General features: G+C 44.7%; 1 protein-coding gene across 2 annotated transcripts in view; it reads left to right on the forward strand.

Moving 5' to 3' along the window:
- LOC141166021 (protein NipSnap homolog 3A-like) overlaps positions 1–22,963 on the forward strand; it is a 59,408-nt gene that overhangs the window by 25,406 nt on the left and 11,039 nt on the right. For both annotated transcript variants that reach the window (XM_073652243.1, XM_073652233.1), the window contains 2 exons: positions 8,470–8,628; positions 20,383–20,532. In XM_073652243.1, the coding sequence (XP_073508344.1) occupies positions 8,470–8,628; positions 20,383–20,532 (309 nt within the window). The remainder of the gene's footprint in view (positions 1–8,469; positions 8,629–20,382; positions 20,533–22,963) is intronic.

The raw sequence follows: 22,963 nt of genomic DNA on the forward strand, positions 1-22,963 counted from the left end.
TAAAATCACTCCTGTCAGTGTACATGCTGCTGCAGGAGTGAGGTCAATGGGGTTCATCAGCTGATCAGCCCCAGTAACCTCATCATTGGTACTGGTGGGAACATTTTTGAGAATGATCTTCAGCTGGGAGCTCACGTGACCGCACCGCAGGTCCTAGCAGCGCAGTACACTGATGGGAGCGAGCGCGCTCCCAGCAGTGTACCGCTGGCCACCGGGAAGATGACATCGCCGGGGGACATCGGGAGGACACCCAGGGGGCACCGGACAGGTGAGTATACTGTTGTGTGTTTTTTTTTTTTTTTTACCGCGTTCAGTCCCGGCTCGGCTGAGGACACTACTACTCCCCTCAGCCTCGCCGCTCTCAGGAGGGAGCGGTGGTCGGATGAGGGGAGTAGTAGTCTGACCCATGTGCGACTGGCAGCATTTCCGCGGCCCATTAACTTTAATTGAACTGCAGCAAATCCACAGGTATAAATATTATACCTGCGGATTTGCTGCGGTTCAATTAAAGCCAATGGGCAGGAAACGCTGCATAGAATGGACATGCTGCGTTTTTTTCTGCAATGGCCAACCTGAGTGGAAATTTTCACATCATGTGCACAGCACATCAGGATTGCCATTGCATTAGCTGGCAGACCGATTACCAAGCGTTTTCGCTGCGAAAAACTGCTGCAAAAACGCATCAAAAACTCTACGTGTGCACTTAACCTAAAAATCCCCATATACCATTTCTGCCAAGTTGCATTTTGTTTTAGGCGTTTTTGCTTTGATGCCCTGGCACATTCTGTTATTGTAGCGATCATTATCTCTTCCGAATCCTCTGTTCCCTTTTTGGGCTGTGTGCCCACGATGCGTTTTTTAAGCGTTTCCGCAGCGGCAAAAACGCTGCAGAAACGCTTAAAAAACGCATGGTAGAAGGCCTGCCATGTTCCCCAATGATAATCCACATGTGCTGTGCACATGCTGCGGAAATTTCCGCTGGGGATTATCGTTGCGGAAAAAAACGCAGCTCTACCAATTATTTTGCGGAAGCGCTGCGTTTTCGCCGTCATTGACTTGCATTGGAACGCATGGATTCCGCATCACTGTATATGTAGATGCGCATTCCATGCGTTCCAATGTGCGGATGGTACCTGGGCGTGGAGGAGAGGAGACTCTCCTCCGGACCCGGGTACCATAGAACCTGTAAAAAAAAGAATAAAATAAAAAATAAATGTTATATTTACCTTCTGACGGCCTCCGCTCTCCTTGTCTTCACTTGCCGGCAGCTCGCGATGGACTGAAGGACCTGCGCTGACGTCATAGTCATGTGACGGGTCACGCGACGCTGACGTTGGCAGGTCCTTCAGTGTACCGCGATCTGCCGGTAGTCGGCACCGAGCGGAGCAAGACTTCAGGGGCCATCGGAAGGTAAGTATAGATTTATTTTTTTATTTTTAACCATTCTTTGGGGTCACACTATATAAATCCATGCCTTTTGCATGGATTTATATAGTGTGACCAAGTTGACAAGCACTTTCCAAGTGATGCTAAAATCGCTTGGAAAGCGCTTGTCAACCTGCATGCGGAAATGCATGTGAAGAACGCTTCACATCCGCATGTCCCTGGCAGGAAAAACGCATGTACAATCCACATTCTTTTTTTCTGCCAGGGGAGATGCAGAAACGCTCAGTTAAAATCCGGAGCATTTCTGCATCGTGGGCACATAGCCTTACTACATTTCCCATTATTCCATGTGCTGGGCTGCAAGCAAGCAGTGAGCACCGACCTGTACCTCTGCCTAATCTCCACCTACTCCTTCTCCCAGAGTCGCACACAAGCATGTCATGGCTCGGTTTCGAGAATCGATCCGGTGACCTTTTGCTGCGTGGTCTGTTTTCCTCTCTGCTGAGTTACATTCCTTTTTGTCTCTGTCCAAAAGCTGATGGTTTCTTTAGTCTTCGTTTTCTTTTCTTGGTTCTCTTCTCTACAGGTGTTTTCCTTTTTCAGTTTTGGCTCTGTTCTATCACATTTTGGGATGGGTTTTATATGTTCATCTTTCACTTACCTCATTTGCTGGTTATACTTCTATCGATTTTGGATTTTGGGGTTCAAGCTCCTCAACTAGGGGTTTAACTTGTCTGGTAAGCCCCAGTTCTATTTCCTGCTGTAAATCTGTGAGTTTTCCTCCCCAGCACTTTTCCCTTCTTCTCTGCGTTTGGGGGTCTGGGAAATTTTACTTATTCTATTTGTATTTTTGGTTCTCCCTGTTTATCCCCGTCTATTCTGTGTGAACTTGTATTAGTTTCTTCCCCTGGGTTCTCGTGTCTCCCTCCACTTTCCTGTACTTTTTGTTGGATTTGTGTTGTGGCCTCTCTGGTTCCTCAGGAGGTACTAGAAACCTCTCAACGGCCTCGTAGGGAGCCTGGTCCGAGGAGATGTATTTAGTTGTGCAGCTAGGGCCTTTTCTAGTCTGTACAGGGACCAGTTGGTTACAGGTGCTGCTTCTCTCTTTGATGGTTCTTTCCCTCCTCTGTTAACCGTGTGAGTTTGTGAGCACAATCATAACAGGCCCATCTCCTGTGCAGGGCACTGCAGGGAATAGAAGTAATGCTGTCAAAAGCCTGGGCAGCCTAGCAGCGCTGGGGTCCTGGTTCAAATACCACCAAGGACAACATGTGCAAGGAGTTTGTATGTTCTCTCCGTGTTTGTTTGGGTTTCCTCCGGGTTCTCTGATTTCCTTCCACACTCCAAAGACCTATTGATAGGGAATCTAGATTGTGAGGCCCATTGGGGACAGTGCCGATAATGTCTGTAAAGCGCTGTGGAATTAATGGCGCTATATAAGTGAGATAAATAAATAATGCATAAGGCACTATTACACCAACCCTGACAAAGATTTTCCCCTACTCACCCTCACTGACATGGATGATTGGATGGATGGATAGAGATCGGAATGTAAAAAAAAATGCACTATTAGTATAATGAAGACAACAGCTTAAGATGTAATGCCATACACCAAAGACAACTGCTTTAAAGCAGCAACCTGACTAAATTGTTACCAAATACTGAAAATGTAAAAAGCACCATGTACGAAAATGAGGTCTGTATCACAGAATAAGTAATAATGATTACTAAATCACACTAAGAGATGAGATGAGAGATGGAAATTGCCATATGTGTTATAAAAGTTCAGTGTCAGAATTTTCATATTGCCCATACCTTTTACTTGCCACAGGTGAGTTTGAACAAGCATCACATGCTTAAATCAAAGTTGTTTACCCACAAATTTGGAAAGGTGCCAACAGTTTTTGTCTTGCCCATTATTGGGGTTTTCTGTCCAATTAGTTTTTTTTTCCTCTGTTTTTTTTGTGTTGTTTCAATACACACAGGAAATAAACATGAGTATAACAAAACCATGTGTAATTGCAATCATTTTCTGGGAGAAATACTTCATTTCCTGGAACAATTTCAAGGGTGCCAACACGCTCGGCCGTGACTGTGTATTAGTAAGAGATCTGAAAGTATTTACATTACACAGGGTATACAGCAGGGTGTGTACATGTATATACACCCTCAATAACCTTCCTTAAATCAACCTATATTGACGCCAGTTGGTGTAAAATTACGCCACAGAAATAATTAAAATATTACTTTATTTAGAGATGTCTAAAAACTTAATAACAAAAACAATTAAAAAGCAAGTTTGCCTCACTGCATTGGGTAAATACTGCCACGTATAGACAATGTCATACAATTCACAGGTCTGCAAAAATAACATTTCAAGAGCTGTTTTGGTTTTTCCATGTAATCTCTCTGTTTTTTGGTGTGCTGAATCTGAAAATGACCTCCGTTGTGTAATAGGACATCACGTTTCCTGACAATTTAGGTAACTGTGTTGAATAAGGCAATATCGCAAAATAAATGAAAATAGACTTATAAAATTAATTTTTTATTACAAATTTTTCATGAAAATCATTTTTGAACTGAAATGCTCACTAAAATGTTTTTTTTTTTTCACTGTGAGGCTCCTCTTGGTACATTTACGCTTGTGAGTAGCATCTGGAATGTCTCTCTGAAGCATCCAACAGTAGTCTGCCATCATTGTAATGCTTCATTTTCCCTGGTATCTTCTTTCCATCTCTTTAATGTCCTGGTGGAATCATTCACCTTGCTCTTCACTCACAGTTCCCAAATTTTCAGGAAAGTAGTCAAGGTGGGAATGGTGGAAATGCACTTTCAAACTCATCAGGCAACCTAAAGCTTGAAATGCTTTCAGCATTCGTCCGGCAATCTTTTTATAGTCAGGATCTTTTTTATTGCCTAAAAATTTTTCTACAACCTCTTTAAATGTAATCCACCCTTCTTTTTGAGGATCCGTCATGGTATTGACAAACTCTTTATCAGCTATAAGCCTTCTAATGTCTGGTCCGACGAACACACCTTCCTTCAATTTTGCCTCCGAGAGGCTTGGAAACTTAGTGACCAAGTATTTGAAGAATTCTCCATCTCTTGGAAGTGATTTTACGAATTGCTTCATCAAGCCCAATTTTATGTGGAGAGGTAGTAGAAGAACTTTATAGGGAGGTACCAAAGTTTCTCGGAGGACATTTTTTTTCACCGACTGTGAGCATCCTCTGCTGCCAACTCTTCTTGGTCTAGTGATTTTGTCGGTCTCGACTGTCCCACAGACGCAGAAAACAAGGGTATTTGGTATACCCAGCTTGTTGCCCGAGCAGCATGCACAAGACCTTCAAATCCCCACATACTTGCCAACCATGGTCTTCATATTTAAGTTTGCGAAAAAACAATTCCAAGTTCTCGTAGGTTTCCTTCAAGTATACGGAATGACGTACAGGGATGGAAGCGTAAAAACTGCCGTTGTGGAGTAAAACTGCTTTGAGACTTCTTTTTGAAGAATCTATAAAAAGACACCATTGCGCTGAATCATATTAGATTTGAATTGACCCATCAAACCTTCGACATCGATGCAATAAACCAACTTGTCTTTCTGGGCAAAGTAAGGAACGAACTCTGAACGATGAAAATGACACTCTGGTAACAATAAATTCCTGCTTTTGAGCCTTGATCCGAGTAACTCAGTGGCATCTATCGGAAGATTCAAGTCTCTTACTAAATCCTTCATCTCCTCCTGGGAAATTTTTTTTAGTCTCGTATCATCTTCAAAGTCAGAACTTGATTCGTCATCTGGATCAGGTATGATTCCACCTTCATCGGAGCTAGGTATCTCCTCCAAGGTAGCAGGGGCCTTGGGTACTGGTATATCTGTGCCATGGGGGATGGGACTAATTGCTGAGTGAAGATTGATGCTTCCATTTGGAATTATACCCTTTCACATTGCATGAACAAAAGTAACAGTCGTCACTAGTGTTGAGCAATACCTTCCGATATCGGGAAATATCGGATCGGATTGGATCGGACCGATACCCAAACAATATCCGATATCGCCGATTCCGATACCAGAAACCAATGCAAGTAAGTGGGACACAAATATCGGAATAAAAATAAACCCTTTCTTTCCTTGTAGGTTAATTCTACATGAAGGAAAACAACTAAGAATAATGTAGAATGTATTACATGAAAAGCCGGCAATTCAGCAGCGGCATACACCGGTACCCGACAATTTACAACAGAAAGAATAGAACATCACACATAGATTAGATAGATAGAAACATGTCCGTCACATATGTAAGAAGTACAGTGACAGTGTTGATTACTGTACTTGTCATTTAGTGTTAAAGGATTTATTAAAAAAAAAAAATTGGCGTAGGGTTCCCCGTAATTTTAGGCTCTAGCGGAGGTTAAGCAGACGGCTGGGGCAGATGTTTGAAGCCTGGGAAGGGGGTAATACCCACGGAGCTTCCCAGGCTACTAATATCAGCTCCCAGCTGAATACCTAGCCTTTACTAGCTATTAAAATGGGGGACCCCCAAAAAAATGACGTGGGGTCCCCCCTATTTTAATAGCTAGCAAAGGCTAGGCAGATAGCTGGTGGCTGATATTAATAGCCCAGGAAGGGTGCCATGACTATTGGCCCCCTCCCAGGCTAGAAACACCAGCAGTCAGCCGCCCCAGAAATGGCGCATCCATAGGATGTGCCAATTCTGGCACTTAGCCTCGCTCTTCCCACTGCCCTGTAGCGGTGGCAGTGGGGTAATAGGGCTGGGGTTGATGTCAGCTTATAATGCCAGCTGACATCAAGCCCAGGATAGTAATGGAGAGGCGTCTATAAGACACCCCCATTACTAACCCCATAGTCAAAGTTAAAAAAAAAAACACAAACACCCAGAATAAAGTCCTTTAATTGAAATAAAGACACAGTTCTTTATTGTTCTAAATTAAACCATACTTACCATCACGCCCATTCCAGCTGAAGCCAACGATCTCCTGCAATAAAAGTAAAATAATAAAGCAACCTCATCCTTACCTCTCCATGGTTCCCAGGACAGCTTCAGCTCTGCTACATTCACATGACAGGCTGGATCGCTCAGCGCTTGAGCGGGAGAATTTTCCCACGCTGTCAGTGACGTGCATGAGGTGAGCTGAGTTCATTGGACATGAACTCGGCTCATCTTTATGCCGTCACAGCGAGACACTGAGGAGCGCAAGCAAGCCTGCGCTTCTCAGTCTCTGCGGCATGGCAAGCTGGATGGCAGCGTTCTGTTGCGATCCAGCCTGTCATGTCAATGTAGCAGAGCTGAAGCTGTCGTGGGAACCATGGAAAGGTAAGGATGATGTTGCTTTATTATTTTACTTTTATTGGAGGAGATCGTCGGCTTCAGCTGGAATGGGCGTGATGGTAAGTATGGTTTAATTTAGAGCAATAAAGAATTGTGTTTATTTCAATTAAAGGACTTTATTCTGGGTGTTTGTGTTTTTTTTAAACTTTGACTATGGGGTTAGTAATGGGGGTGTCTTATAGACGCCTCTCCATTACTAACCTGGGCTTGATGTCAGCTGGCATTATAAGCTGACATCAACCCCAGCCCTATTACCCCACTGCCACCGCTACAGGGCAGTGGGAAGAGCGAGGCTAAATGCCAGAATTGGCGCATCCTATGGATGCGCCATTTCTGGGGCGGCTGACGGCTGGTGTTTCTAGCCTGGGAGGGGGCCAATATTCATGGCACCCTTCCTGGGCTATTAATATCAGCCCCAGCTGTCTGCCTAGCCTTTGCTAGCTATTAAAATAGGGGGGACCCCACGTCATTTTTTTGGGGGGGGTCCCCCATTTTAATAGCTAGTAAAGGCTAGGTATTCAGATGGGGGCTGATATTAGTAGCCTGGAAAGCTCCGTGGGTATTACCCCCTTCCCAGGCTTCAAACATCTGCCTCAGCCGTCTGCTTAACCTCTGCTAGAGACTAAAATTACGGGGAACCCCACGCCAATTTTTTTTTTTTTTTTAATAAATCCTTTATTTTAACACTAAATGACAAGTACAGTAATCAACACTGTCACTGTACTTCATATATATGTGACTGACATGTTTCTATCTATCTAATCTATGTGTGATGCTCTATTCTTTCTATTCTAAATTGTCGGGTACCGCTGCTGAATTGCCGGCCGGCTTTTTTAAAGAGACTGTGCATGAAAACACGATTATTTTTTTAAATAAATCCTTTAACACTAAATGACAAGTACAGTAAGCTGAGCACTGCCATCCAGCTTGTCATCCTTCAGAGACACTGCACAGCGCAGGCATTATGGGAACTTCCGATTCCGGTATTCGATATTCTAAAAGTATCGGAACTCTGTATCAGAACTCAGATACCGCGAATATCGGTCGATACCCGATATTTCAGTATCAGAATGCTCAACACTAGTCGTCACTATTGTTCTTTTGCTCTTGCCATATCATAGGAATCCCATAACGGAAAGCTTTTTTTCTTACCCTTGAACCAATTTCGGAGGTCCTCAACACACTGTTTGCACACTTTATGAGGCACCCAAACTTTATGTTGATCTCCAAGTTTTAGTCTGAAGTATGCAAGTATACTTTTTTCACTGAAGTCTGTAATATTCAGCTGTTGATTCAACACTGTATAGTCACCACAAATTAAACAAACAGTCAGGCGAATTAATACACTTCCACAAAGTCATAATAATACTAATTTGGGGAAACACGGTTGATGAATGAAATTCCAATGCAAGTTTCTTGAAAGCATAAGGTCCTTTCATTATGTCACTAACCAATGACGCAGTTCCTAATGATGTTAAAAGGAAAGAAAATAAGCTGCCTGCCGATGATTCACACCAGAGTTTGCAGAAGAACCTATAGTTTTGTGGCAAGTCCTGACCTTTTAGGATTTTTTTCAATATTTTTTTCGTTATCAAAATACATGGAAATTATATGAAAATAATCAAACAGCTTTTTAGTCGCAGACCTGTGTTATTAGATGCTGAAATTAGCAAGTATAATTTACACATGTTTTAAACATAAACTAACCTAATTAGTCCTTTTCCTACAGACAGCTTTGCACATCGGTCGGCAGTACGCTCCAAGCTTGCTCAAGACAAAGCATGGAAGGAAAATTACATATCTAAAGCATTGCCCATGATGGACAAACAAGACAATGAGATTGCTTATTTAGTACCTTGGTGTAAACTTCAGAAACCAGAAAAAGAAGGTCCGTAACCATTTACTTCTCAAGTTCTATTATAATGCTTTCTTAACTAATCAAATATAATTTGACTTCACCATTACCTTTTTCATTTATCTCAAATAGGTTTTCTTTTTAATGAAACCCTTTTTACCATGCAGACCTGTTATATCAATTTTCTTTTCTGTGTTAACCCCTTAACAACATTTGACGTACTAATACGCGTCTGTGCCCTGGGACTTAAGAGCCAGACCCGTATTAGTACGTCATGGCGATCGCGCCCGCACACAGGCTGTGCGGGCGCGATCGCCGCCGGGTGTCAGCTGATAGTACCGGGTGTCAGCTGTGACAATGTGCAGGGAGCGGTCCTGCACCGCTCCCAGCACATTAACCCCCGCGATGCTGCGATCGAAGTCGATCGCAGCATTGCGGTGGCAAGGGGAGGTGATCGCAGATGCTCACCTCCTCTTCCGGCTTCCAGCGCTGACTGCCGTGGCTTCCAGGATGTTGCCATGACGACCCGATGTCATCATAACAACATCCGGGTCACCAGACAGCAGGAAGATTTTTTGGACATGCGCAGTGCATCTCCAAACAATCTTCTCCCTGTCCAGCGCTGACAGCCTGCATGACACAGGGATGGTGCTGCATTCCTGTGCCATGCAGGCGATCAGAGAAAAAAAAGTGAAAGTCCCACAGTGGGACAAAGTAATAAAGTATAAAAACTATCAGAAAGTGAAGAAAAAAAAAAAAAAATTGTAAAAATATAAAAAAAAAAATAAAAAAAAAATAATCCACCAAAAATAAAAATATAATGTACCCATCAATAAATATTATTATAAAAAAAAAAACAATAAAAGTACACATATTTGGTATCGCCGCATCCAGAACAACCTGACCTATAAAACTGTCCCACTAGTTAACCCCTTTAGTGAACACGGTAAAAAAAAAAAAACAAAGCAAAAAACAATGCTTTATCACCATACCGCCAAACAAAAAATGGAATAACACGCGATCAAAAAGACAAATATAAATAAAAATGGTACCGCTGAAAACGTCATCTCGTCCCGCAAAAAACAAGCCGCCATACAGCTCCATCAGCCGAAAAATAAAAAAGTTATAGCTCTCAGAATAAAGCTATGCTAAAAAATAATTTTTTCTATAAAATTGCTTTTATTATGTAAAAGTGCAAAACATAGAAATACGATATAAATGTGGTACCGCTGTAAACGTACTGACCCGAAGAATAAAGCTGCCTTATCAATTTTACCACACGCGGAACAGGATAAAAAAAAAAAAACAATTCCTGAATTGTTGGTTTTTGTTTATTCTGCCCCCCAAAAATCGGAATAGAAAGCAATCAAAAAATGTCACGTGCCTGAAAATGGCACCAATAACAACGTCAACTCATCCCGCAAAAAAAAAAGCCGTCAAATGACTGTCTGCCAAAATCTGGAAAAATTATAGCTCTCAAAATATGGCGATGCAAAAACTAGATTTTACAAAAAATGCGACTTTTAGTGTGTGACAGCTGTCAGTCATAAAAACCCCATATGATTCTGGTATCGCTGTAGTCTCACCGACCCGAAGAATAAGGTCGTCTAATCACTTATACCGCATGAGGAACGGCGTAAAAAATAAACTCTCAGGTTAGGGTTGTGCTAGGGTTAGGGCTGGGGTTAGGGTTGTGATGGGGTTGGGATTTTTTTCAAAAGTAAGAAAAAAAAGATGAAGATATGGCGACTAGTGTTGAGCGCAAGTGCTCGCTACTTGAGTTTGCATCGGGTGTTCTGGTATGCATTGAGTATCGTGGGTATTTGAGTGACATGCTCGAGTCTCCGCCCCATATGCTTCACGGCCCAAAAAACTTTGCGGGGATTGCCTGCCATGCACGAGCGATCCTCGCATGTTTTTTTTTGGGTGTCTAATAACCGTGAAACATCCGGGCGGGGACTCGAGCATGTCATTCGAGCACAAGCAGTACATGGTGCATACCTGAGCTCCCGATGCAAACTCAAGTAGCTGGCACTTGCGCTCAAGACTAATGACAACTTATTCAATATGATGACCTAATTTTATCAAATTCCGTGTCTAGTTTCCAAAATGGGGTCACTTGTGGGGGAGCTCCAATGTTTGGGCACACAGGGACTCTCCAAATGCAACATGGTGTCCGCTAACAAATTGTCGGCTCAAATTGTTAGCGGACACCATGTTGCGTTTGCAGAGCCCCTGTGTGCCCAAACATTGGAGCTCCCCCACAAGTGACCCCATTTTGGAAACTAGACCCCCCAAGGCACCTATCTAGATGCATAGTGAGCACTTGGAACCCTTAGGTGCTTCACAAATTGATTCGTAAAAATGGAAAAGTATTTTTTTTCCAGTTTTTCATTTTTACAAATCAATTTGTGTAGCACCTGGGGGTTCCAAGTGCTCACTATGCATCTAGATGGGTGCCTTGGGGGGTCTAGTTTCCAAAATGGGGTCACTTGTGGGGGAGCTCCAATGTTTGGGCACACAGGGACTCTCCAAATGCAACATGGTGTCCGCTAACAAATTGTCGGCTCAAATTGTTAGAAGCACCCGTTTTAGCTAATACAGCCATGAGTCTTCTTGGGAATGATGCAACAAGTTTTTCACACCTGGATTTGAGGATCCTCTCTCATCAAGGCTCTTCTCCCTCGATTTCTCAGTTTGGCTGAACGGCCAGGTCTAGGAAGACTTCTGGTAGTCCCAAACTTCTTTCATTTAAGGATTATAGAGGCCACTGTGCTCTTAGGAACCTTGAGTAATACAGGCATTCTTTTGTAATCTTGGCCAGATCTGTGCCTTGCCACAATTCTGTCCCTGAGCTCCTTGGGCAGTTCCTTTGAGCTCATGATTCTCATTTGGTCTGACATGCACTGTGAGCTGTGAGGTCTTATATAGACAGGTGTGTGCCTTTCCAAATGAAGTCCTATCAGTTTAATTAAACACAGCTAGACTCCAATGAAGGAGTAGAGCCATCTCAACGAGGATCACAAGGAAATGGACAGCATATGACCTTTAAATATGAGTGTCTGAGAAAAGGAAATACTTATGACCATGTGATATTTCAGTTTTTCTTTTTTAATAAATTTGCAAAAATTTCTACATTTCTGTTTTTTTTCAGTCAAGATGGGATGCAGAGTGTACTTTAATGAGAAAAAAAATGAACTTTTTAGAATTTACCAAATGGCTGCAATGAAACAGAGTGAAAAATTTAAAGGGATTCTGAATACTTTCCGTACCCACTGTAAATCTGCTGAAATATGTAAAGAAAAAGGAAACAAAGATGAATAATAAGTGTCAAAACTATAAGTGAATATGTAGATCAATGTATGCACTGCAAAGCTGTAATAAATATGCAGAAAATCAATCTATATATATATATATGCAGCATAACTAATAATGATATAATGATGACCAAAAAATGAATAAATTTACTCAAAACATGGAAGATCAAAAACATACAACCAGTATAAGCCTGTGCTGTGCTATACATATGTAAATCTATATATTCAATGCCCAAAATTCAATGTGGACATAAATCGCCGCATGATGCCTTATAACCACCACCAGTTAGAATCAAAGAAAAGGCAGAATGAATATTAAAAAGGACCCTGTTGATTGGGGCATCGGGAACTCTGCATGAGCTCTTTGCATGAGCTCTTTAGAGTGCCAATGAACATGTAGGGATTGTCTGCCACGCACTGTAATGTTGTAGCCATGTTGGTTGTGGGCATTACAGTGATTGGCTGGCCGCACAGCGTCATCAGGTCTATATCAGACCTGGCGCCGCTATGATCGTCACAGTCTACCCCGGAATCAGGCAGAGTAGGGAGAGATGCTGCTGAGTCAGGGAGAGATTTGCTTGTTTAGAGTTAGTGTAGGTATTCCACTATATATATACTGTGTGTGTGTGTATATATATATATATATATATATATATATATGTATATATTATATATATTCTCCATCTGAACTAACAGTCCTTCTGAGGACTAATCTAGGTGCATATTTTCGGTGGTGAAGGTGATAGCAGGAGGCAGGCAGTGTATGTGGCAGGCTGCAGTGCATGATACAGCACAAGAGGGTCCATTGAACTTCTTTCTGCTGCTGTTATGACATATATTTGTAGAAATAGCCCCATATATCAGGGGCCAGGACCATTTTTTTTTTTTATCTTAATCCTGATTATTTGCTTAAAAAGCAATCCAGAGTAAACATTTTTTCTGCTCCATTTGCTTGTTATCACTGCAGAATACAGCCAGATCTTTTCCATATTGCAGCGATAAAAATCCAGAAATTTGAACTGAACGTGGAAAATATTGGCTTACATTTTCATTTTGTTGCAGTGTGTCGGTCAAGCTATTCACACGAAGTCTCTGAGAAGAAAAGTATTACTAAACTACAGGCCTGTTATTTAAAACCGTGGTTCTCTGTTGGACATATCACATATAACTGTTTCGCAAAATCAGCCATTTCTAGTGAACGTGGAAAATATTGTCCTCCATTTAAAACCGGCAAGGTGCGTGGCAAGGGACGGGGAAGTGGACGTGACGGTGATGGTGCATGCAGAGGCCGAGGCCGTGGGCTAGCTGAAATTGTGCCACAACAAACATTCACATCTTGTCACCCAACCTTCCTGTCCCAATTGCTAGTGGACCGCAGCACATCCCTATTGAACCCAAAGCAATGTCAAAAGGTTATTGGTTGGATAGCAGATAATTCTTCCAGTCACTTAGCCACCACCACCACCCTGTCTTCCACATGGTCAAGTTTCAGTAGCCGTGAGTCTGGACCGCATATTCCTCACCCTGATCCTCCTTCCTCCCACCATGCCAAGTGCCCGGAGACAACTGATCCCACACTTGGACACTCAGAAGAGCTGTTCACTTTTCCATTTCCACCGAATGATAGCAGTGTAGCATAAACTGAAATACAGTGTCTTTTTTTTTTTTTATTTGGGGAGGTCTAATTCTATTTGCATACACCTCTGTCTTCAAACCCAGACATGGGTATATGATTTTGTCTATTTGCTCTTGTCTTCTTCCTTCTCCTCATCCTCCACCACCATATCACCACAATATCTACCATATCACCATATCTGCGTCTCTTGCAAGGGGCATTGGAGTTCCTCCAAATTTTTGGCAGCTGTTGCATTCACTGCATAGGCAAATAGTATGGGAGACCCACTTCCTAATAATGGGAACATTGTTTTCCCCTCCCCCATGACAGCTCACCTTGAGAGAGGATCCGCCCCACCAAGGACAGGAAACCGTCTGAAATAAAAGGGTGGCACCTCTCCCTCGCTTCAGTTGGTTTCCTGTCCTTGATGGGGAACCTGTCTGGAAGAAAGAAGACTTACCTGGGGCTGTCCCGGTGTGGAAGAGCGGGCACTGGCCTGTGCACCGGGTTCAGTATCCCAGAAGCGCCGTCCGCAGCTTCCCCTGGGGTCTCTGCGCCGAGCGGGGCGCACGCGGTGAGGCAGGCTCTGTCCTCCCAGAGACCGCGGCGCCGTCCTCCCCCTGCAGTGTGGAACGCTTCCGGGTGTGACGCGCCTGACGTCACGGCGCAGGGCACGCTGGGAGCGGCGCACTGGGTGATGTCAGGAGGCGGCGCCAATCCAAGATGGCGGCGCCCATCGGAGCGTCCCAGGCCGGGTTTTTTCAACGGAGCTCCGACCTGAGGAAGGGGGAGGGCCCACAGACTGGAGGAGGCTGGATGGCCCTATATTTAAGGGGGGGGGTAGCTATCCTGGAAGCGTGGTGCTCTTCTGAGACATGGCTGATCCAGATAGCCAGGAGCAGCAGCTTACCCCCCCACCTCAGCAACAGAAAAAGCAGAGGGATGCATCGTATACAGACAGCCGCTCGAGTAATCGTAGTGGCAGCTGCAGGAGTAAGGCTTCGAGTGCCTCGGGACCATCCAGAATGGAATCATCGGTTCCGCAACAGCCTCCGAATCTGGTACCCGTTTGTGACCTCCGGGGGTGAGTGAGCTTCGTGAATGTCACTGGTTAGTAACGGGAAGTCTCTTATGTGCTTCCTTTTTTTAGGAGCCTAAGAAGAGTAGTGCCAAGCAAAAGCATAGAATATGTGCCCTTTGCCAAGCTTCTCTCTCAGTAGAGTGGCAGAAACCACTTTGCCAGGGCTGTGTGACCAAAACCATAGCTGAGAATTCCCGGGATTTTGCTGCAAATTTAAAGTCCATAGTACATGCAGAAGTTCAGGGGTCCCTGAAAGGGTTCCTTAGAGGGAAGAAAAGACCCCGTAGAGAGGTTTCCTCCGTCTCTGATTCCTTCCAGTCCGAGGAGCAGTGGGATTCATCGTCCTCTTCCTCATCGGGGGGCGGTAGACCCTGCTTCCCCATTGAGAATACAGACAGACTGGTTAGGGCAGTAAGATCAACCATGGGTCTGGAGGAAGAGAGAGCATCTAAATCCCGGGAGGACATCATGTTTGCGGGCTTGGGAGAGAAGAAGAGACGCTCATTTCCGGTTAACAGTAAAATTCAGGGCCTCATTGACCGGGAGTGGAGGAGACCTGAGAGATCAGGGGCTTTACCCTCCTTCTCCAAAAGAAGGTATCCCTTCGAAGAGAAGGATGCGGAACCTTGGGATAAGATCCCCAAGGTGGACGGGACTGTGGCAAGGTCATCGAAAAGATCTTCCCTGCCCTTGGAGGACTCTGGCGTCCTAAAGGATGCACTGGATAAAAGAGCTGACTCCTTCCTGCGCCACACGTGGGAGGCGGCGGCAGGCGGCCTAAAACCAGCGGCGGCTAGCACCTGTGTGGCGAGGTCCTTGATGGTGTGGCTCCAACAGCTGGAAGACCAGCTTAAAGATAAAAAGGTCTCCAGGCAGGCAATACTTGCAGAGCTACCTCTAATACAAACAGCATCGGCCTTTCTGGCCGACTCTTCAGCTGACTCGGTCAGACTGTCAGCTAGGGCTGCGGGACTATCCAACGCAGCCAGACGGGCCTTGTGGCTCAAAGGTTGCCCAGACGACCTACCTTCGAAACAGAAACTGTGCTCCCTCCCGTGTGACGGTAGACTCCTGTTTGGCCAAAAGTTAGAAGACCTGTTAGAAAAAGCAGGCGATAAAAGCAAAGGGTTCCCGGGATTTTCAGGGGAACCAAGAAGATTTAGGTTTCGGAGGAGAAAATTTAACCGGGGTCGTCCTCCGGGAGACAAAAAGAGATGGGAAGCCAAGTCCAAAAAAGAATCGGGCTACATGTTTGGAGGACCATCCTCGAGTTCGAAGAGATCCTCCCAATGACGCCAGGCTGGAAGTGGGTGGAAGGCTTTCCCAATTTTTTCCAGCTTGGGATGCGATAACAACAAACCCCTGGATTCTGAAAATTATCAGTGGGGGCCTGAAGATCCGGTTCAGTCAGACCCCCTGGCGGACCTTTGTGGTTACCCCCCTACGAAAGGTCCAGGAAGAACAATTAGCCCTGGAAACAGAAGTGTTAGAGTTAGTAGGAAAGCAGGTCCTTCTCGAAGTACCAGCAACACAGAGAGGGAGGGGGTTCTATTCCCCACTATTCATGATAAAAAAAACAAACGGGTCCTTAAGGACCATCATCAACCTCAGGAGTCTGAACCAAGTAGTAGAAAACCAGACTTTCAAGATGGAGTCAGTAAGCTCGGCAGTGAAGCTCTTACATCGCAACTGCTTTATGGCTGTAATAGACTTGAAGGACGCATATTATCACGTCCCAATCCATCCGGAGTATCAGAAGTATCTGAGAGTAGCCCTGTTTATTCAGGGGAAGCTGAGGCATTTTCAGTTTGCTGCCCTACCCTTTGGCCTCTCCATTGCCCCGAGAATATTTACGAAACTAATAGCAGAAGTGACAGCCTTCCTACGGATCAAGAATGTAGTGATCGTGCCATATTTAGACGACTTCTTGATAATAGGGAAAACAGAAGCCCACTGCTCCAGTCAGCTCCTAGTGGTCACGGAAGTGTTGCATCAGCTAGGGTGGTTAGTAAATTTCCAAAAATCAAGACTAACCCCCTTCAGGACTCAGACCTTTCTGGGTCTAATCCTAGACTCTCGTCGCCAAACCTGCTTCCTCCCAGAGGACAAAATCTGCAGGTTGATTGCATTAGTCTCGAAGGCCATTCAAGCTCCGGAGATGTCTCTGAGAGAGGCAATGTCCCTCCTGGGTTCTGTGACGGCCTGTCTCCCAGCAGTAATGTGGGCCCAGGGGCATATGAGGCGGCTTCAGTGGGAGGTCCTGTCAGCACAGAGGTCCTGCAACGGGCATTTAGAAGGCAGGCTCTCTCTCTCCCCAGAAGTAGTAGATTCCCTTTCGTGGTGGACAGTCAGGGGAAATCTGACCGCAGGCGTTCAATGGTCCAGACCAGTAGATCGGGTAATTACGACCGACGCAAGCAGTTCCGGATGGGGGGGTCATCTGGCAGAACTCTCAATACAGGGTCACTGGGCTTACCACGAGAGGGGAGCATCCTCAAACTTAAAGGAGCTTTGGGCAGTAGAGAGATCCCTCAGGGACTTCCTCCCTCACATCCAAAGTCACCATGTCCAGGTCAGGTCCGACAACCGGACAGCAGTAGCCTATGTGAATCACCAGGGAGGGACAAGGTCACGCCCTCTGATGGTGGTGGCAGACAGGATCCTTGGTCTAGCAGAGCAAAACCTCCTATCCCTCAGCGCCCTTCACATAAAGGGGGTAGAAAACGTGAAAGCAGATTTTCTAAGCCGCCATACCCTAAGACAGGGGGAGTGGGGGTTGAACCCGGAGGTCTTCCATCAGATTGTCCAGTTATGGGGGCAGCCAGACATAGACCTGTTCGCCACAAGGGCAAACAGAAAGGTGCAGAGATTTTGCTCCCTAAATCCGGCAGAAAATCCCCATGCCGTAGATGCCCTCCAGATTCCTTGGGGGTTCAGGAAGGCCTATGCCTTTCCGCCATTAGTGATGATTCCAGTAGTGGTGAGGAAGATCTGGGAGGAAGGCGCCAGGGTGATTTTGATAGCCCCTTTCTGGCCCAAGAGGCCTTGGTTCTCTCTGCTTCGACTAATGTCGGTGTCAGATCCCTGGATTCTACCAGAGAGGCCGGACCTTCTCATGCAGGGACCAGTATTCCATGCCCAGGCCAGGGGGTTCCATCTTTCGGCATGGAATTTGAGAGGTCGCTATTGAGTAGCAAGGGGTTTTCACCAGGCTTAGTTTCTACTTTATTGGGGAGTAGAAAACCAATTACAACCAAGATTTATAGCAGAGTTTGGGGTAAATTCCTAGAGTTTATAGATATCCCGCTATCGAGCAAACCTCCGATCAGGGGGATCCTGGAATTTCTGTAAAAGGGGCGGGACCTGGGTCTAGCTACAGGGACCCTTAAGGTTCAAGTTTCAGCTTTGGGAGCACTCTACAATTGTAATCTGGCTGGGAATAGGTGGATCTCGAGGTTTATCAAGTCCTGTGCCAGAGCAGGACCGGTTAGGTTCATGGGTGTTCCTCCTTGGGACCTGAATTTAGTCTTGAACGCTCTTACTAGTGAACCATTCGAACCTCTACACAAGGTTTCTCCAAAAATTCTCACCCTTAAGACCATCCTCCTAGTGGCCTTAACGTCAGCCCGTAGGGTGGGTGACCTGCAGGCCCTCTCGGTTAATCCTCGTTACACACAAATCTTTGAGGATAGGGTCACCTTGCGGCCAGATCCAGCGTACCTTCCTAAGGTGGTATCTAGATTTCACCGTAGTCAGGAGATTGTTCTACCCTCGTTCTGCAGCAATCCCAAGAACCCAGGGGAAGTCAGGTTCCATAGCCTAGATGTTAGGAGGTCCCTGCTACAGTACATTCACATGACTAGTCTGTGGAGGAAAGACTGTTCTCTGTTCCTGGCCTTTCAAGGGTGTAGGAAAGGTCACGGGGTGTCCAAGGGTACCATCTCTAGGTGGCTCAGGGAGGCCATTTGCTTAGCCTATACGTCCACAGGGGTTCCAGCCCCGGACAATGTGAGGGCTCATTCCACCAGAGCCGTTGCAACCTCCTGGGCAGAGAGAGCAGACGTCTCGATCGAGCAGATATGTAGGGCTGCTACTTGGTCTACACCATCCACCTTCTTTAAGCACTATCGGTTGGATCTGTCCTCTTCTGATCTCACCTTTGGGAGAAGGGTACTTCAAGCGGTGGTCCCTCCCTAGGGTGCTCATAAATTCTCCAAAATTCTCTCAAGGTGTGCTGTCATGGGGGAGGGGAAAACACCAAGGTTACTTACCGGTAGCCGGTTTTTCCTGAGCCCATGACAGCACCCGTAGTTTCCCCCCCTTATTTTTTCTATGTTTCTCACACCCTGGTGTGCACTGTTTGGGGTGGTGTGTATATGTATATTGTGGTGTTGGTTACGTGCCTAACCTGTTTAGGGAGGTCCTCTCAATGCTCTGTAAACAACTGAAGCGAGGGAGAGGTGCCGCCCTTTTATTTCAGACAGTTTCCTGTCCTTGGTGGGGCGGATCCTCTCTCAAGGTGTGCTGTCATGGGCTCAGGAAAAACCGGCTACCGGTAAGTAACCTTGGTGTTTTCAGGAGGCTCTCCGACCTCTTTGTCTCTTGCAAGGGGCATTGGAGTTCCTCCAAATTTTTGGCAGCTTTTGCAGTTACTGCATAATCAATAACAGTATGGGAGACCCACTCCTTTCTAATGGGAAAATGTCGTTACTGTGGCCCAGCTCTGTGTCTTTAAATTGGTATTGGTGTTTTCCTTAATTTTGGCAGCCGTTGGACTCATTTCATACCCTATAACTGTATAGCAGACCCACTCCTTTCTAATGGGAACATGTGGTTATTGGGGTGTTTCCCAAATTTTGACAGCCCTTGCAGTCACTGCATGGGCAGTACCACTATAGGAGACCCACTCCCTTATAATGGGAACAACAAACATAGCCGACTGCTGGCACTTTTAAGAATAGTAATTGCCGCCTGATGGCCCTATAAAAATAGTGTTTGTGTCTTTCAGAGTCCCTCCTTCGTAAATGAAACGGGATGTGTCTGATCATGTCTCTCACACCATATGGCAAGATAAAGTAGTAAAATGTTAAAATTACATTTACTGGTGAATGTATTTTTCACCGTTGAAAGCAATGCAAAAGTGCAAAAAAACCCGCATCAAAACGCTGCGTGTGAACATAGCCCAAGGTGTGGAGGAGCATTTTTGTTTTTGGATATTTATTTTGGTTTATATACAAGTCATTACCCTGGAAAGGATGTTCCTTAACATATTTCCTAGGAAAATCCATTGTGGTTTCATTTTTGTATGTTTTATTGTGAGTCCGTAAAGTGGCAGAATACCTCTGACGTTAACAGCAGTGGACTGGGAGTCAGAAATGCTTCCAGGGGTCTTTCCCATGCTGTTCCCATGTCATTTGAGCACTGTTCCCATCGATTTGGGCAATTTTTAGCCCTCTGCAGACTGCCGGGAGGGGGGGGGGGGGCGGCTGCCGGAAAAATGCTTGATTTTCCCATAGACTTACATCGGACTTGTTACTCAGACCGAGCACCCGAGTATTCCAATTTGCTCGACCCGTGCATCGAGCACCCGAGCATTTTAGTGTTCACTCATCAGTAGTCTTTAGCTTTGTTTATAATGTGCATAACAAAGTGAGAACATAATGGTCAACCAGACAATCAATGCTGCATCGTGTTGTACTGTATACTCCCATTAGGTACAATAAACATAAAAGATATAAGGGGTAATGCATAATGCTGATTTGTCTTTATCCTAGGGGTCTACGAAATGGTCTCTTTTCAATTTAAGCCTGGAGGACCAGCAGTTTGGGGCAAATCATTTCGAGCTGCCATCTCCACTCACGTCAATTGTGGCTACACAAAGCTTGTTGGTGTCTTTAACACTGAATATGGATTACTTAACCAAGGTAATTTACTAAACCTACTTCAAAGCAGTCATGGTCACACTGCTATAATGAGCAAGGGTACCATATCATCCTAGGTGATATTCTGCTGCTAAGCAGCCTTTGGCTCTAGTCCCCTTTCCCCTTGTTTGTCCAATCACACTGATGCCACCAAATTCTACTCCAGCCTTCCGGCGTACACGCTCATCCGCCCACAGCCAGCACCATTAGGACTGCACCTTTATAATCTCTGCAGCACACAGGAGGGCCAAACAGGGGATCACTGCCCCCCTGAACACCGCCACTGTCTCACAGAAATGGCAAACTACTTGCCATTACACATAGCTTCCAATCATCCTGGATTCAGCGGGACTGTCCTGATTTGGGGCCTCAGTCCCACTAAGCCAGGGCTTTTGTCCTGTCTTCCTCTCACTCTGTTTGCCAGCTCCATAGCTCATCCTCCTCCTGGGGCCGAGGTCGGTATCTCTCTGCTCACACGTACATAAATTAAATAAAAAATTCACATGTCTGGTCTCCACCGAGAATCAAACTTGCAAATTCCATGTTTGCAGGCAGCAGCTCTTGCTATAAGCTACAGCCCACATTGATGAAGAGAGGAGAATTTGGTAATATTGATCTGTATTTCAGGCAGTGAACCCAGAAGCACAGGTACATAGCAGTGTATTTCTATGTATTGATGGATCTCTATGTCCCTGTATTCTAGATGTGTACAAAAAGTCAGATTTTTGTTCCTACAAAACTACTAAAAAACAATGACAAAAATATAATTTTTCTCTTTTTTTTGTGAGTCTCCCCAGGAATTGAACTTAAAGCCTCTATAATTGCAGACAACAGCTAAAGCAATGAGCCACAAGCTCCTGTGATGCCACTGGGAGAATTTTCTATACTTGGAGCTGCATTGCAGCCTGTGACCCCACAGGCACATTATACTAGTACAATAGAGAAACATTGTACATAGCAGTGCATTTCTATGTCCCTGTATTCTAGATGGAGAAAAAAAGACAGATTTTTTTTTCTTTCTAGAAAATTACTAAACAATAATAAACAAATACAATAATGTAATTTTTTATGCGCGTTTTTGAAATATAATAAACATCGCAAATTATACGGACATATTTGGTGACCCTGTAATCGTAAAAAAAAGTAGAACACAGCGATCAGATTAATTATGGTGATTGGTAAATGGCATAAAAAATGGCATGGTTGTTTTTTCTTTTTATTTCTCTATTAAACCCATAAAAATGTAACCCTGCAGCCGATGCATTTTTTGCACAGATGTGATGCGTTTTTAATGCTTTTTTGACTCTGCGCTTAAAGATTAACTGCTTTTATTATTTTATTTATTTATTTATTTATTTTTTGCTTGCGTTTTTTTTTTAGACTCCACATAGAAGCTTATAGAGCAAAAAATCACAACAGCACAGTTCAGTTGCATCTTTAGACGCACCAGGGGCTGAGTTACTTTATGAACTCACATCCACTTTACTTGGACATTTAGACTGGGTTCACATGTAGCGTAAATGCTGTGTTTTTTCTGCTGCAAAGAAATTCTGCTGTGTTGAACTGTCCAAGCAAAATGAACAGTGCGTCTAAAGGCTCTGCTGAACCACGGTTTTGATGCTTTTCTAGATGCTTCTATGTGGAGCCTAAAAAAATGCATGTAAAAAACTGCAGATACTTTAAGAGAAGAATCAAAGCTTTTCTGTACTACAAAAAAACACTTAAAGACAGCTTCACATCTGCACCAAAAACGCATCAAATAAGGGGAAAAAAGGCCTAAAAAATGTAGCACAAATGCAATAACCAGAGACTATTGTTATTGCATAGATTGGTGCGGACACCTGCAGAAAACACAAAAGCACAGTATTTATACAATATGTTAGCACAGCCTTACAGACACATAAAAGCCAGTGTCATATAGTAAATCCTACATCAAGATGAGATATTTCTGGCTGCTAGGACTATGAATGAATAAACAAAAAATAAATCCATAGATCCCAACTAGAGATGAGCATGACGCTGGGTCAGCCCTGGCTAATCAAAAGGCAGTCCGAGGACACAAGAAGTTAAGAGATAGGCGGCCTCCCGTCCAGCCGCCCAGTAATGCTGAGCTGGACTCTGGACTGGAGTCCAGTGAATCCATCCATTCATCTCTAATCCCAAACAGCTTAGATACAGCTGGACAGTCCCAGATTTGGGTCTACGCAATGCAGTCTTGGGCATAGTAATAACCACAGTGATGTCACAGTAAGGAAGCAATGACCACAGTGGTGTCACAATAGGGTAGTAATGGCCACAGTGGTGTCACAATAAGGTAGTAATGGCCACAGTGGTGTCACAATAAGGTAGTAATGGGCCACAGTGGTGTCACAGTAAGGTAGTAATGGGCCACAGTGGTGTCACAGTAGGGTAGTAATGGGCCACAGTGGTGTCA

Source organism: Phyllobates terribilis, unplaced genomic scaffold (genome assembly GCF_046119375.1).
Source record: "Phyllobates terribilis strain yellow unplaced genomic scaffold, ASM4611937v1 Scaffold_1__5_contigs__length_1240528914, whole genome shotgun sequence".
Classification (NCBI taxonomy): Eukaryota; Metazoa; Chordata; class Amphibia; order Anura; family Dendrobatidae; genus Phyllobates; species Phyllobates terribilis.